This window comes from Brachionichthys hirsutus, chromosome 23 (assembly GCF_040956055.1).
Source record: "Brachionichthys hirsutus isolate HB-005 chromosome 23, CSIRO-AGI_Bhir_v1, whole genome shotgun sequence".
Classification (NCBI taxonomy): Eukaryota; Metazoa; Chordata; class Actinopteri; order Lophiiformes; family Brachionichthyidae; genus Brachionichthys; species Brachionichthys hirsutus.
Genome location: NC_090919.1, coordinates 3,224,201 through 3,237,678, shown reverse-complemented (window position 1 = coordinate 3,237,678; position 13,478 = coordinate 3,224,201). Strand labels below are relative to the sequence as shown.

Genomic DNA, 13,478 nt, shown 5'->3' with positions numbered 1-13,478 from the left:
CAAGCACACGCAGAATCCCCGGTGTGAATTACAGTTAGGGAATTGCACATAAATGAATTAGGAGAATTCCTATTTGCTGAGTCATTTGAGCACTTTTTGGTCATTGTGTAGTTATATACTGAAAGTACAAGTACTGGACATGAAGCTATTCCTTGAAATCTGAGGAGTTCTCTTGCGTTTCCACAGGAGAGTTCAAAGCTCCACTCTCTGGCTGCTATTATTTCACCTTCTTCTATCATGCTGATAAGAGCCAGATGTCAGGATTGACTCTGATGAAGAACCACGAAGTCATCGTCAAAGCTTGTGATGCCAATCAAAAAGACGCCGAACTCGTCGACAACGCAGGAAACGCAGCTTGCCTGCAGCTGGTGAAAGGAGACACGGTGCTTTTACGTCTGCCTGCAAACTGTCACGTTTATGGGTCAGACAACACGACCTCCTTCAGCGGTTTTATGATCGCTTAATTGTGAGAAGTTGATGACTCCAGAAGGACGAATCCAAAACAGCTGAGATCTACGAAATTCAAATTTCATTTTAGCTAAGATATTCCGAAATGAATCACTGATCTCAGGTTTTTAAGGTAATTCCTGTCCTTTCTTACCGGTTATTGTGCTTTTGCACGTTGTTGGGAAACTAACTCCAAGTGAACTCATTATAAAGGAGTTTAACTGAAAGAGGCTTGAAACGTCTTTCTGTGTGAGAAACAGTGAGGGAAATCATGAACGTCCTGCTTTTGGCTCCAGGAAACGTATCTGATCTCAGATGTGCTCCAGGCCCTCGGCAGAGACCGTCTCTCCTCAGTCAATATCTATGTGATGCTGATTTTGCTTGAAAACAAATAAAGATCTAATGAGAATCTGAATGCTGCCTCACCTGGTGTTTTACCAAATAACAAAGAAATGCATGAAAAAAACAATGAAAGGGTCAACAAAAGTTATTATAGAGTTGTCACTGAAACAGGAAGTCATGAATATGTCTAACAATGGGCACAGGTACATATTAATTGCTTCAATTCTACTATTAGCCAATCAACAAAGGCTGTAATCCAGAGGTCCAATCAGATTGTGATATTTCAGGTCAGTTCATCTTCGCTCCAGAAGCAGCCAAATCTTTGATCATGACTTTGTAGGAATTGTTTCACAGTCATGGGTGCCTTAGACGAAATCCTCCCGGATGCAAAGCACATGGAAATGTGAGCCGGATGCAAAGAAGACACTAACGAAGCTCCTAATTTAACTTTTCCCTCTGGCTGGACAAATAAAATAGAGCCGTCTCAGATATTTTTGCAAAAGCAATTCTTAATTTCCTAATGCCCTGACATCCATTATAACTTATTCTCCTTTAAAAACAAAAATAAAAAAAGCAAATAAATAATTCTGTCAGAGGCCGAGGCAGGTGAGAATCCAGGAACGGAGCTTTATTTTTCCAACACCAGGAAGTCAGTCCAGATCAGCGTACAAATCAGGGCTGGGGCAGGCAAGTAGACAGACTCCAAGAGCCAGGCCGGGTCAAAACACAGGAAAGCTCCCTATATAGTAGGAACCATCACTAGACAATCTAGCATGGGCGTGGCATCTGAGCTGAGTATAGTAGAGTCAGGGCTGATGGGAGATGTGTCGCAGGTGAGCATCAGCGGCACAGGTGACTGGAATGATCTGATTGCAGGGGGGGAAGGATCTGGAAGACAGGAGAAGTCAGTGCATGGAAAAATACAGATCCTCCTCAAGCTGTGACAAATTCATACACATGAATGACATCACCCGCTTAAAAGAAATCACAACAAATATACATTTAAAAGAAAATGATGTTTAGATTTGTATATTGTGTTGGCAGTTTTCTGTTACCTTAAATAAATGTATAATAAAGACACAGATCATGTAAGATTGGTCTTTAATTATTTTACCAGAGCTCTGGGGCTTCAGTCATACAAGCAGAACACCGGCTGACCGACTGAAGCCAAGGGCAGTGAGAGAAAAAAAAAAAGATGTGACCAATATTTGTGCTAATTTTCATTCAAATCTGCAGAATTCAGCCAACGGAGAAACGAGCCAATCCCGTTACCTCCTTGATGCAGGTATTGAGATATCTGCATTTACCATAGACACAGTTGGGCTTCCTCTTCTTGCATTTGGTTTTTGTCCTTCTCTGGACGCTTCACCCAGTACACGTCAACTCGTGCATTTTCTGTCTTGGTTTTCAGCTCATCTTTCACCTGTGCAACAGAAAGAACACAAAACGCTCACGTGGCACTGTGTTTTTTTTTTTTGTCGTTTGGTGGATCTGTGTGCTAAAAAATCCGATGTGGAAAGTGCTTTGTCACCCAATTCAAGAATGAAGTCTCTACAACCGGGTCGTTCATATCCAGCGAGGAGTCGACAGGAAAGAACTTCACTCTCACAAAGTATTTCCACACTGGACCTAGAAAAAAAAAAAGTGCGCGCAATGGATTTAAGGTTCTTGCATTTTAGTTAGCAGGAAGTTCGACATGAATCTTTGCATCACAGGCACATCTCATGGTTCTCCTAATTAGAAACTACCTCGCTGAATAAGGATCATAAAGACTTCTTTACCGCCGTAGCAAACAAAGGGCGTTGCTTCGTCGCATTTCCGTTCTGTCAGTCCAAGACACGTGCTGGCGACATCAAGTGCCGCGCAATCAAAGGGTTCGGGAATCAGGGGCTTGAGCGCATTCCAGGGTACGAATGAGCGAGGACTTCCATCGGACCACATCCAGGACGCCTTCGTCAGCCCGATCCAAACCTGACTGTTTCCCGCAATGCGCTGCAGCTCCTCATTCTCAAACTGGTTCCGCACTCTGGCCAGGCCCGTGTGCGTTCTCCTGCAGTAAGCCTGAGCCTCGGCCCAGGTCGCGGCGTCCTCCTCCAGAGTAAACCTCAGGGAAATCTCCTTAGCAGACGCTGCACATGAAATCAGCTGCTTGTTAAATATTCAGAAAGCAGGGTAGAGCGTTCGACTCTTATTTAGGGGTGTCCTTCTGACAATCGGGCAATGAAATCAGCGTCATCTTACCTACGTAGCAGGAGAAGTTCATTTTGACGCCACAGTCGGCAGCAAACAGTTCTCCAGTCGGGCCCATGCTCCCACATCGATGGTCTCCGCCGGGCTGCCCACTGGCCCAGTTCCAGTAGGCCGGTTCTCCCGCCATGTAGTCGTCGCTGGGCGACAGCGACCAATCCCATCCTTTGTGCAACCCTAAGAAGACGAAGGGATTCCCGGCCGCGGTCAGACCATTGACTCGCTCCAGGTCCTGCAAGTCGTTGACAGTGGCCAAATCGACGTGCGTCGTTCTACAGTACTGCCGGGCTTCGGACCAAGTTTTTGCCTCGCTGATGAAGTGGTACACGTATTGATGAGGATAGAGCGTGCAGTCGCACAGACCTGAGGAGAACACGAGTGTTCAGCGCTTTCATTTATATTGGACGGTCCTCTATAAGTCATGTTTTCGAGCTCAGTGTAGAAGGAGGAAAGAAGCGTTTTTAATCACCGGAGAGAACCAAAATACTCAACACTCCCTTCTCCATGGTCTCCGGATTCTATACGAGGAAATAAAACGGGAAGTAAATTCAATGCATCATGTGAAACGGCATTCTTAATTCAAACCGGCATCGGAAACTCACCTCTGATGCGATAGGCTGCTTGAAGTCTCCTCTCCTCTCGATTCTTCTGTTCTACCTTTTATGGCAACCCCCCCCCATATATTCAAAACAGGAGGCCTGCGCTGTCTCTTATTTCCCTACCCCATCAGCCCAATGGAAATTAGCATGCTTAGGAAATAGTACACTTTGTCTGAAAGCCAGCTTTCATGCATTTAAAAGAAAATAAGGGGGGAGTTTAATTGTAATAAAGTAAAAAAAAAGGGGGGGGGGGGGCGTACTGGATTACATAAATCAGGCTGGATTTTATTAGTGATAACTTAATAAGGTGGCTTTAAGGTAATAATGTGTGTTCAGTTTTTATTACTGCCCCCAAGTGGCCAAAACATGAATAAACCAGCAGGAATAACTTTGCTGCACGCACAGTGTTACTTTCAGGTTCTCACTGTCGGTTCCGGTCTATCCTCCTCGCACGGCTGGTAAAGTGGCCTCTAAGAATGCAAAGCACATGGAAACGTACAAGGTTTCGTCTGGACAGATGCAAAGGTTCTGCTCAGCAGGAATGTTTTTTGTTCCAGTCAACTTGAGCCCCCAATCCTTTATTTCAGAAACAAATCACAGAAACAGACGAGGATGAATAAATAACCTTGATAAAGTTTTTGATGAACCTATAATTTTGCCGTTTAAAAAGTAACTGAGCACCTCCTGAAGGCCTGTGCAAGTTTGTGACTCTGCGTTCTAGTTGCAAAAGTGATGCTTTTGGATTAACCCTTCACATCTACCTGCATTTTTACTTTTGTAACTCTGTAAAAGGTTGATAACTACAATGTCAAAATACATCACGGAGTGGATTTCATTAAGTCTAAAGTCACGGACTACTGAATTGCTGAGCCAGCATTCACATCTGTGATCACCAACGGCGCTGCGTTCCTCCCTTCGTCGCAGACGCCGGGGCTGAAGAAGGGGAAGATCCTCTCGGAGAACAAGCACTCGGCGAAGGTGTAGATGTGAGAGCTGGCCTCCACGTTAAAGAACGACACGGTGCCCTCCTCGTAATCCGTAAATACGCCGACAATCTCCGGCTTCTCGTTCAGGGAAAGGTGCACGGAAGGCGAGTCCAGAGCCCGATACTCGTCTCCACATCTCATCCTCACAGTCCAAAAGCCGTTCTCTGGCTTGGAGGTGATCATGCCCTTCCTGTTGGCGGACTCTTTGACCACGCCGATGTCCCAGAAGGTCTTTTCCCCCACCGCCACCTGATCGGAGACACGGGAGAGAGAGAGAGAGAGAGAGAGAGAAAATGGAAACGGATTCTCAATCACAGTTCGGTGCAATCGATGCCAAATTCATCTGCCATCAAGCGAGACGCGCACCTGGAAGTAGAACCTCCCAGACACGAAGCCCCTGCTGCCCACGACGCAGATGACGGGATCAAAGCGTTGAGGGTTGTCCGGCACGACGGGCAGCAGCTCGCCGCGGCCGGCCTGCTTTCCGTCTGCTGACAGGAGGATGTTTGGATGGGCGGTGTCTGGATCTAAAACGACATCGACTAGACGGAGAAGATGGAGAGAGGTTAATACCCGAAGCTACCGCGAAAGCAAACACGTCGGCGCTCAGCTTCTTTTACATAAGACAGAAGGATCCTACCTGCGTATTTCTGCATCCTTTGTAGCTCTGTCAGGAAAATCACAAACATTTCATGAGCCCGCGCCACGTCAATGAGGCCGTTTCAATGTCACTTCAGAGTCTGAGGGAATATTTCCCTGCTTTACCTTCCTTTCTCAGACTGTCTAGTTCACGCTGCAGAGCGTCGCCGGCTCTCGACAGCGATCTCCTCAACGTCCCCACGCAGAGCTCAGGGTGGAAGACGATCTCCGTCCAGTCCTTGGAGGGCGGAGGTGAAGCGAGGGAGGGCGATCGCTGCCGGGGGGGGGGAGAGTTTTGTTTCTACAAATACCACATGGATGTACTTTCTTACATTCAGAGGAAACCCAAACGGATGCACTTTTGACTTGGCTCCTTAAATGGCAGCTCTCCAAAGTGAAAAGGAGCTCAATTGCTCAACCTGCAGGAGGTGCAGATGGTCCTCAGTGTCAAGCAGCTCCTGCAGCTCCTCGCGTCTCCCCTGCAGGACAGCGATTTCCTGCCCCAGCTCGTCGATGACCCCCTCTGAATGCTCGCTGGCCGCTTTCTGCTTCTCCACGATCTCGGCATTGACTTCGGATTTGCCGTCCTCCAAGCAGCGAATTAAAGACGTGAAGAGACGCTCGCTCTCCTTCCTTTCCTGCTCTGCACTCGCCTGCACAAGTAGAACATGTGTTGGTGAACTTATGACGTTATGCACTCGGATTTGTAGATAGAGTAAAACTGCTGGATGGATCTTGATGAAAACAAATCTGAAGATGGGTCTTGTTCTAATTTAGATCCCCATTACACTCTGAGAGCGATCCGGAAACCCGTCTGGATTAAAAAAATAATAATTTTCCCATTTACTTATATTTATTAAAAAATTACATCTTGTAAATTATGCATTCAATTCACTCACAACAAAATCAGTCATAAAGGGGTCCGATATGAACTATCATGCAAAACGTCTTCTGGATCTGATTCAGAATGAGGTCAGGAAAAAAAAAAATAGTACATTTTAACATTTTAAGAACATCAACTCCGATTCCCTTTTACTTTTCATGGCTGGTGTATAAAGATACCAATTTAGAACCTTTTAATGACGATGATCCAGATCACCATGTGGGCGGCGTAAATCCAATTACGAGGGGAATGAGCTGCTTGGCGGAGGTCTGCGCTCTCCGAATGCTTTTCTAGTATTATTTTTTTTCCTGCAACACGATCCCAATTTGGTTTTCTGGTTTTCAAGCTCAAAGAGTCAAACTATGACTTTTAATCTATCGTGGTACCACAAAATCTAAATACTCACCGTGCAGAGCTCCAGACATGTTTTCACCTCTTCTATCTTATCCAGTCGGTCCTGCATTATCTGCTGAACCTCCTCTTTGGTCACCTTTATTTGGACCTATAACCAGACAGAAGAGAATCTTTGCAGCTGTGTGTTTTTATTTTACTTTTATCCCCCCCCCCCCCCCCCCATACACTCCATGCACCTTCCTCATCCTGCTCTCCTCCTCCACGGGGACGGCCCGATGATCTTTGTGCTCCGTCTCGGTGCAGAACTGGCAAACGCACTTCTGCTCGTCCCTGCAGAACATCTCCAGCAGCCTCTCGTGCTTGTCGCACATCCTGTCCTGCAGGTCCCCCACCGGCGCGATCAGCTTGTGGATCCGCAAGGTGGCGACTCGCTGGTGAGGCTCCAGGTGCATTTCGCAGTAGGAGGTCAGACACACCAGGCAGGACTTCAGGGCTTTCACCCGCAGGGATGCAGCGGCGCAGACATCACAAACCACCTCATGTGGCCCGGCCGCAGACAGCGGCGAGGCGGAAGAGCAGACTATTATGTTCCTGAAGGCGTCTGCCAGCTCTTTGAAGGCTGTGTTGACGCTCATTTCAGGCCTGAGGGTGAACGTCTTACTACAGGTAGGGCACTCGCAGACCTCGTTGCTGCCCCACGCATTTTGGAGGCAGGTCTGGCAAAAGTTGTGTCCACAGGGAGTGGTGACGGGATCGGTGAACACTTGCTGGCAGATGGCGCACTGGAACTGTTTTTCTGGTAGCCCGTTGCCCGAGGAGGTCGTCATTGTCTGCAGAACAGGAACCCCGAAAAATGAAAAAGGAGGTTTAGGCGATCTCTTCCAGGAGAAGTTGTCTGATAGAGGAGGCGCATGCATGGAGAGAGAGAATATAGTAGGCGTGTTGTATTAGTCATTGTTTCCCTAACTGACACTTGAGACACACTTCAGATAGAATTTAACCGTATCATTACACTGGCGTAACAACGCCCCAAAAAACCAGCTCTGATGATAATAATCTTAAAATAAAATGAAGAAAAAAAATGATGTTTTTAATTAGTTTGTTGTCCTCTTGTAAAGACAGCGGCCTCCTGTCAGCAGAGCTGCAAAGACACTGGGAGAAGCAGCGTAGCTCGAGACAGGCTTGCCAAGTCACGCCAGTTCGATCCCAGCGCGGACTCGACATGGAATATATAAGGTTGCGTTTATTTTCAGGAGAAGTTTACTTTACATTAACGCAAGTGTGGAAACTCAATGGCTTTTTACGTCATTGTTTTAATAAACGTATCGAGGATGTGTTTGTATCTAAAGATGAGTTTATGCCTTTCCTGTTATATATATATATATATATATATAAATATCCAAGGCTCACATTAGCTATACAAAAAGATCCTAACGATCGTTGTATTGTCTCGTGGATCCCAGCGGTTCGACAAAACTGCAGCATTGTGACATCAAAAACACACAAAAATGACAAAAATATCTAAATATGCTGAATTGATGGACAGTTTCACTATTTACTTCCCCCGTTAGCGTGACATTTGGTTATTTCATGCATGTTTGCTGATGTATTTATTCTTCGCTTTACATCAAATACAGCTTTCTTTTGAAGCTAGCCGCACTATCCGAGGTTTGAATTCATATTTGCAACATAAGGAACCATGGAGGCGAGTCAGATACCAACATAATGGGAAATAAAGAAACCTCTTGAAGGCTTGCTGCTTATCGCTTATTATCTTATAATAAAAAAAAACAGTCTACTTACAGATAGTGACATTTCCTCTGGTGCAGCAGAGCAGGTGAGCAGGTGAGCCCACGATTGCGTGAATGACTATGAACACCGTCAGTTACTCATCAAGCTGGCCCTCCCTCCTGCACCCAGCACTCGTCCGTCTGCCAGATCTTTCTTGCATTACTGCTTTTGCACTCGCATGCCATAACACAAAATTACGTGCATGTGTGTGCGTGCAATGGGTGATCAGGGTTAACCGTTGCTCTCACACAAGGAAAGGTTGTGTTTGCTTCACGGGCGCGGCCGTCGTCCCAGGCCAAACGAGGAATATTTTCCACTCTTGACACACCTGAGGGGGAAATGCTGCAGCGCTGCATTGCTTCACAAGCATGTCACAGTTACTGCAGCGTATTTGATTAATTCCCACCGGGAATAAATGGATTTTTAAAACCTATATAAACGGCCATAACATGACGATCATCGGGATGCCGCGTGTCAGGCGACAAAACACCTGTTCCATGGCCACAAAGTTTAGGAAGGACGTGTAATCGTTGACTTTTGAGATGAAAGTCTGTGTATAATACATTTTTCTTAAATATATTTGATTGTGTGAATAAGTACAGAAGAATAAATGGCGTAATATACAGAAGGCTGCACCACTCGGTGACAATAAAGCGTAAAGCAGAGCTGGACTCTCTGGTTTATGATTTACATGTCAAGGTCATAAAATATAAAGTTACAGTGTGAACAAATAAATACGCATCACCAAGTGCTCAAGGAGGCAATAAAGGTTCAGGCCTTTTTGTTCATACAGCAAGCAATACTGTCTGAAGTAAGGGAAATTACCATAACTGGTTTGCTGTTTGTTTTCCACCTGTTTTTTTTTTTAACCACCATTTATCTGAATATTGACAGCTCCAAGCTACAATGCAGGAGTCACCTCCGGCACCTATTGTATTTGTAAATAATAAATTTTAGGCTGTTTAGCTTCACAATAACAACAACAACAATACCTGTACTTGTGGGTTTTATCTCATATCTCATATACCTATTTTAACCACATAGATACTTGGATTTCTTGGTCTAACTCTGCACAGCAACAGTGACGTGGATTATTTTCCTCTTTTTTTTTTCATGAAAAAACAAAGGACACCAAGATGTTAGTTTCACTTTGGATTAATCATTTTATTTCTGATTTTTATTTTTATTTAATTTTTTTGGCAGAGACATTTTTTATGATGGACTCAGATTCAGTTTCATCGCAGGGTGGACTGTTTTAGGGCCTGCAGGCGCCAGCGTGTGAGCTCCAGGTTGAAGGTACTGATGACATTACAGGACTGACAGTGGCGTGTGTTTGGCCTGATGCGCCAAGCGCTAATGCAATTAAATCGGAATAAATCTTCCTGTGTCTCCGAGATGATCTTATTTAAAGAGTTTAACACCTCCTGCATGCTCCCAGCCAACGTGATTTAACTCCCCAAGTTCAGAGTGTCTTTCTGAGACTCGGGGTTCAGCTGGTGTGTTTGTGCCCGCATGAATCCCAGGACAATCACAGCTGGAGTGTTGATGTTTTACTCTCAACACTCCTGAATAGCATGTTGGGTGTCACTTCCAAATCCTCTGTTAAACGCTCTCATTGTCATCCTGCAACGTACTGCAGGTTCTAGCTCCGTTCAATTCAATCCCTCATTGCTCTAACGTCTGAGGCTTATGTTTATCGACAGGATAAGAATCATCCTCCTGCTCTTTAAATAGCCGTCTTGCACAAAAGAGACTGTGGGACACAGAGGGCTGCAAAACCAACACACCGGCTGTGCAAATTCGGGCAAACGAGGGCTGCATTTGGAAGCGGACCGGCCCCCCCCCGTGAGACTGAATTGGGATGCATCAATTGCATCTTGATTGGCCAGGATGAGTCCAGGTTGGCAGCGCCGATGTGTTGCGCAGAGCTGTTGAGGTGCACGGCACAAATGCACAGCATTATACAGTAATTTCATTTATAGACACTTTGCTTTGTCTTTGCTTTGTCTCGGCAGCTGCTCAACAGAGAGGCGTAAAGCCGGCATGTCTGTAGAGCCCAAGTCGCCGTTCCACCAAATTAAAATCAGTGCACAATAATTATAATTTAAAAAAACCTAATTCATTCATTCAGACTAGAAGAAAAGTGAGATGTGAAAGACAGATGACAAATGTAAAATTTCAGATTCAAACAGTCTAAGTGGGTTTAAAGGTAAATAATATCAGTGGGCTAAAATGCATGCAATTAAAAAAAAAAAGGGAAAAAATACCAGGTTTTATTTTACATATTGCGTAAATAGTCTTTTCTTAATGAAGCCTTGCAATATGCTGCGATTCCCTGCGTGACGTCTGACGTAAAGGCGATGAAGAGGAGGAGGGGGGGGGGGGGCAGGAAAAAGAGGGGACTGAGGAGCCATGAAAAACAGAAGGGCCGCAAAGCTTGTGATGTGATTAAGCGTCTGCTCGAACACACAGGGGTTCCCTGGATCCAAGGTGTAGCTAGCAAGAGAGGGAGGGGGGGGGGGGGAATGGATGGATCGATGGGGAAAAGAGAGGGAGTTGAACAGAAATCAAGCTGAAGGTAGCGAGGTATAACCACTCTGCTGGAATGCTCCAACTTTACTGTTAAAGCCATTTTTCTGTGTCTCTGTTAGGAACGGCGTCTGAAAGGAGAGGTGAGTTCCTCTTTAGATGATTTTTTGTAGGAAATGTTTGGACCAGTTGGATCGTCTGCCTCTGCTAATTGTTTATTCGTCTCGTTTGATTCTAATAAATGACGCTGACAATAAAAAAGAAAGGAAAAATAAAATAAAATGTGAAAAAAACACAGTTTGCTTTGGCGGATCGTGTCTTTGCTGCGGCTGCTGCGTGAATTAGTACGTGGATGCGTTTACTGTTAGTACTGCATTGTCTATTGCGTGTGCTCGTTATGTAAAGGAATGCATGTGCAGGGATGAAGGATTGAACTGGGAAGGGGCAGAGGGAGAATTATTGGGGCATGTTTACCCGCAGATGGCCTCTCGGGGGTGGGATTGATAGTCCGCTGCCCCCACCTCCTGGCAATATTGACTGGGGGGGGGGACTCATCCTGGCCAAAACATTATGTATTTTGTGCAGTGTGTATCTGTAAACTGAAGGAACAGTCCAGGTCCGTCTGTAACCTTTTGAGTTATCTTGCTAAAAGTCCAACAAGACAAACCAACGCCGGTGATTGCATGACCCCCCCCCCCCCCCCCCCCCAAGAGGTAATAATGTAAAAGAAAATTAAGAAATTGTGATCTAATCCTTCCAACAGGTGCAACGCCTTGAGAGAGGGTCCCCCCCCAACCAGTTCGGATTCGTGCGCCATCACCCCGCTGGCTTGACGGCCATTCTCCCCGAGGAACCTCCAGTCGGCTGGGAAGCCGCCATCTTGGCGCCAGTTTCTCGTAATCTCTAGTTCACCTCCGTCCGGCGTCGGCTACAGTTAGCTGAGGATTACCTGAATCATTTACTGTCCAAGAGGTGCGAGAAACCTTCAGTCGAAACATTCTGATTATGATCCTGTCGCTAAACTAAGGTAGGAAAACGCGCCCCCGTTGAAGGTTTGTCGTGGCAAAAGCCCCAACAACATCCAGAAGTCATCAAAAGAAGGCAAACGATGCCGACGCCATCTCCTCCCCCGTCGTCCCACCTCGATGTCCGCTCAGTCTTTTGCTTCGGACTGCTGCTCCTGACCCCCTGGGGCCCCTCGCGGGTCATTTGCCAAAATGACACAGAGCCAATCGTGTTGGAGGGAAAGTGTCTGGTGGTGTGCGACTCCGCCCCCTCGGCAGAGCCGTCGGGAAATGCCCTCGGCATGTCGGTGAGGTCGGGAAGCGGCCGGGTGGCTTTCTCAGCCATTCGTAACACCAACCACGAGCCGTCGGAGATGAGCAACCGCACTATGACCATCTACTTCGACCAGGTGTGTGTCGAATAGTGTAAAAGTTGGTTGCTTGACCATTTAAATAGCAACTTAAAAAGGTCAAACTTTACCGAAACCTCTTCATGTTAGTCCATGAAAAGGCAAACGCAGCCGTTATAAACTATGTTTTGTGTTCGGACATATTCCATCTTGTTTTATTACCCCATGGTTCCTCAAAAATGTTGCTAGCGGCAGTTTGGCTGAAAGTCTGACCGCCCTTTCGCCTCCTTCTGATCTCCGACTCAGATCCTCGTAAACGTCGGCGGCCACTTCGATCCGGCGAGGAGCATCTTCGAGGCGCCGAGAAAGGGCGTCTACAGTTTCAGCTTTCATGTCGTCAAAGTTTACAACCGGCAGACGATACAGGTAAGAGCAACATTTTATTTAAAAACCGGTTCGGTTTTTAAATAAAATTCCGTTTCCGGGGCAAACAGCGATGGAGAAAATCGAATTTTTACAATTTCGCTTTCATCCAAAAATTTTGCAAGAAGGTTGATAAGAAGTTCATGAAAATAGATGGGGGGGATTTGACAACATAAAGCTGCATGTATTAGCTGCTGAATAATCTAATTGTATTATCATTCTAAATTAACCCTTTAAAGCCTGAACCATGAAGTAATTTTTTGGAAAATAAAGTCTTAATGGAAACTTCTGAGACATGTGTCAAAAACAACAACAAAAAGATGCATTTTTATATAAGTGCTCTAATTCATATAACTTTTGCTAAATCTGGGGGAAAAAATTAATGGAAAATTCAGATGTATGTGTTTCTGGGGGGTAAAATATCAAACGTCTAAAGTAGAAGTCTCAAAATCCGGAAAGGCCAACTGTGTCAAATATGATGCGTTTGGCTTTAAAGGGTTAAATCAGACAAATAAAATCGCATTTTCATGTTTTTTTTATTTTTCCAAGTCTGGTCATTGTCTTTAATTTCAAGATGAATTAAGTAGCCAGACCTGCTATACTGACACCGACCGACTCCGTGTCTCTCAGGTGAGTTTGGTCCTCAACGGTTGGCCAGTGATATCAGCCTTCGCGGGAGATCAGGACGTGACCAGGGAAGCCGCCACCAACGCTGGGCTGGTGATAATGGAGAGGGGGGACAAAGCTTACCTCAAACTGGAGAGGGGGAACCTGATGGGCGGCTGGAAGTACTCCACTTTCTCTGGGTTCCTGGTGTTTCCTTTGTAGACTGGTGTCGATGGTAATTGTCAGAGCCGAGGGCAGGAAGCGATGCATCGTAGATA

General features: G+C 45.7%; 3 protein-coding genes across 3 annotated transcripts; 1 reads left to right on the top strand and 2 right to left on the bottom strand.

Moving 5' to 3' along the window:
• Positions 1–2,394: 2,394 nt before the first annotated feature.
• Positions 2,395–3,542, bottom strand: LOC137911728 (macrophage mannose receptor 1-like). The gene is made up of 4 exons (XM_068756109.1): positions 3,506–3,542; positions 3,031–3,399; positions 2,761–2,918; positions 2,395–2,418 (listed from the first exon to the last, which is right to left on the bottom strand). Exons 1-4 carry the CDS (start codon positions 3,540–3,542, stop codon positions 2,395–2,397), a joined length of 588 nt encoding a protein of 195 aa, XP_068612210.1.
• Positions 3,543–4,208: 666 nt separating this feature from the next.
• LOC137911428 (E3 ubiquitin-protein ligase TRIM39-like) lies at positions 4,209–7,324 on the bottom strand. Its single transcript, XM_068755799.1, has 7 exons — positions 6,734–7,324; positions 6,550–6,645; positions 5,680–5,913; positions 5,387–5,534; positions 5,262–5,288; positions 4,988–5,163; positions 4,209–4,870 (listed from the first exon to the last, which is right to left on the bottom strand). Exons 1-7 carry the CDS (start codon positions 7,322–7,324, stop codon positions 4,490–4,492), a joined length of 1,653 nt encoding a protein of 550 aa, XP_068611900.1. The 3' UTR covers positions 4,209–4,489.
• Positions 7,325–11,925: 4,601 nt separating this feature from the next.
• On the top strand, positions 11,926–13,422 carry si:dkeyp-74b6.2 (cerebellin-1). Its single transcript, XM_068755806.1, has 3 exons — positions 11,926–12,231; positions 12,478–12,597; positions 13,225–13,422. The coding sequence occupies exons 1-3, from the start codon at positions 11,926–11,928 to the stop codon at positions 13,420–13,422; spliced, it is 624 nt and encodes a 207-aa protein (XP_068611907.1).
• Positions 13,423–13,478: the final 56 nt, after the last annotated feature.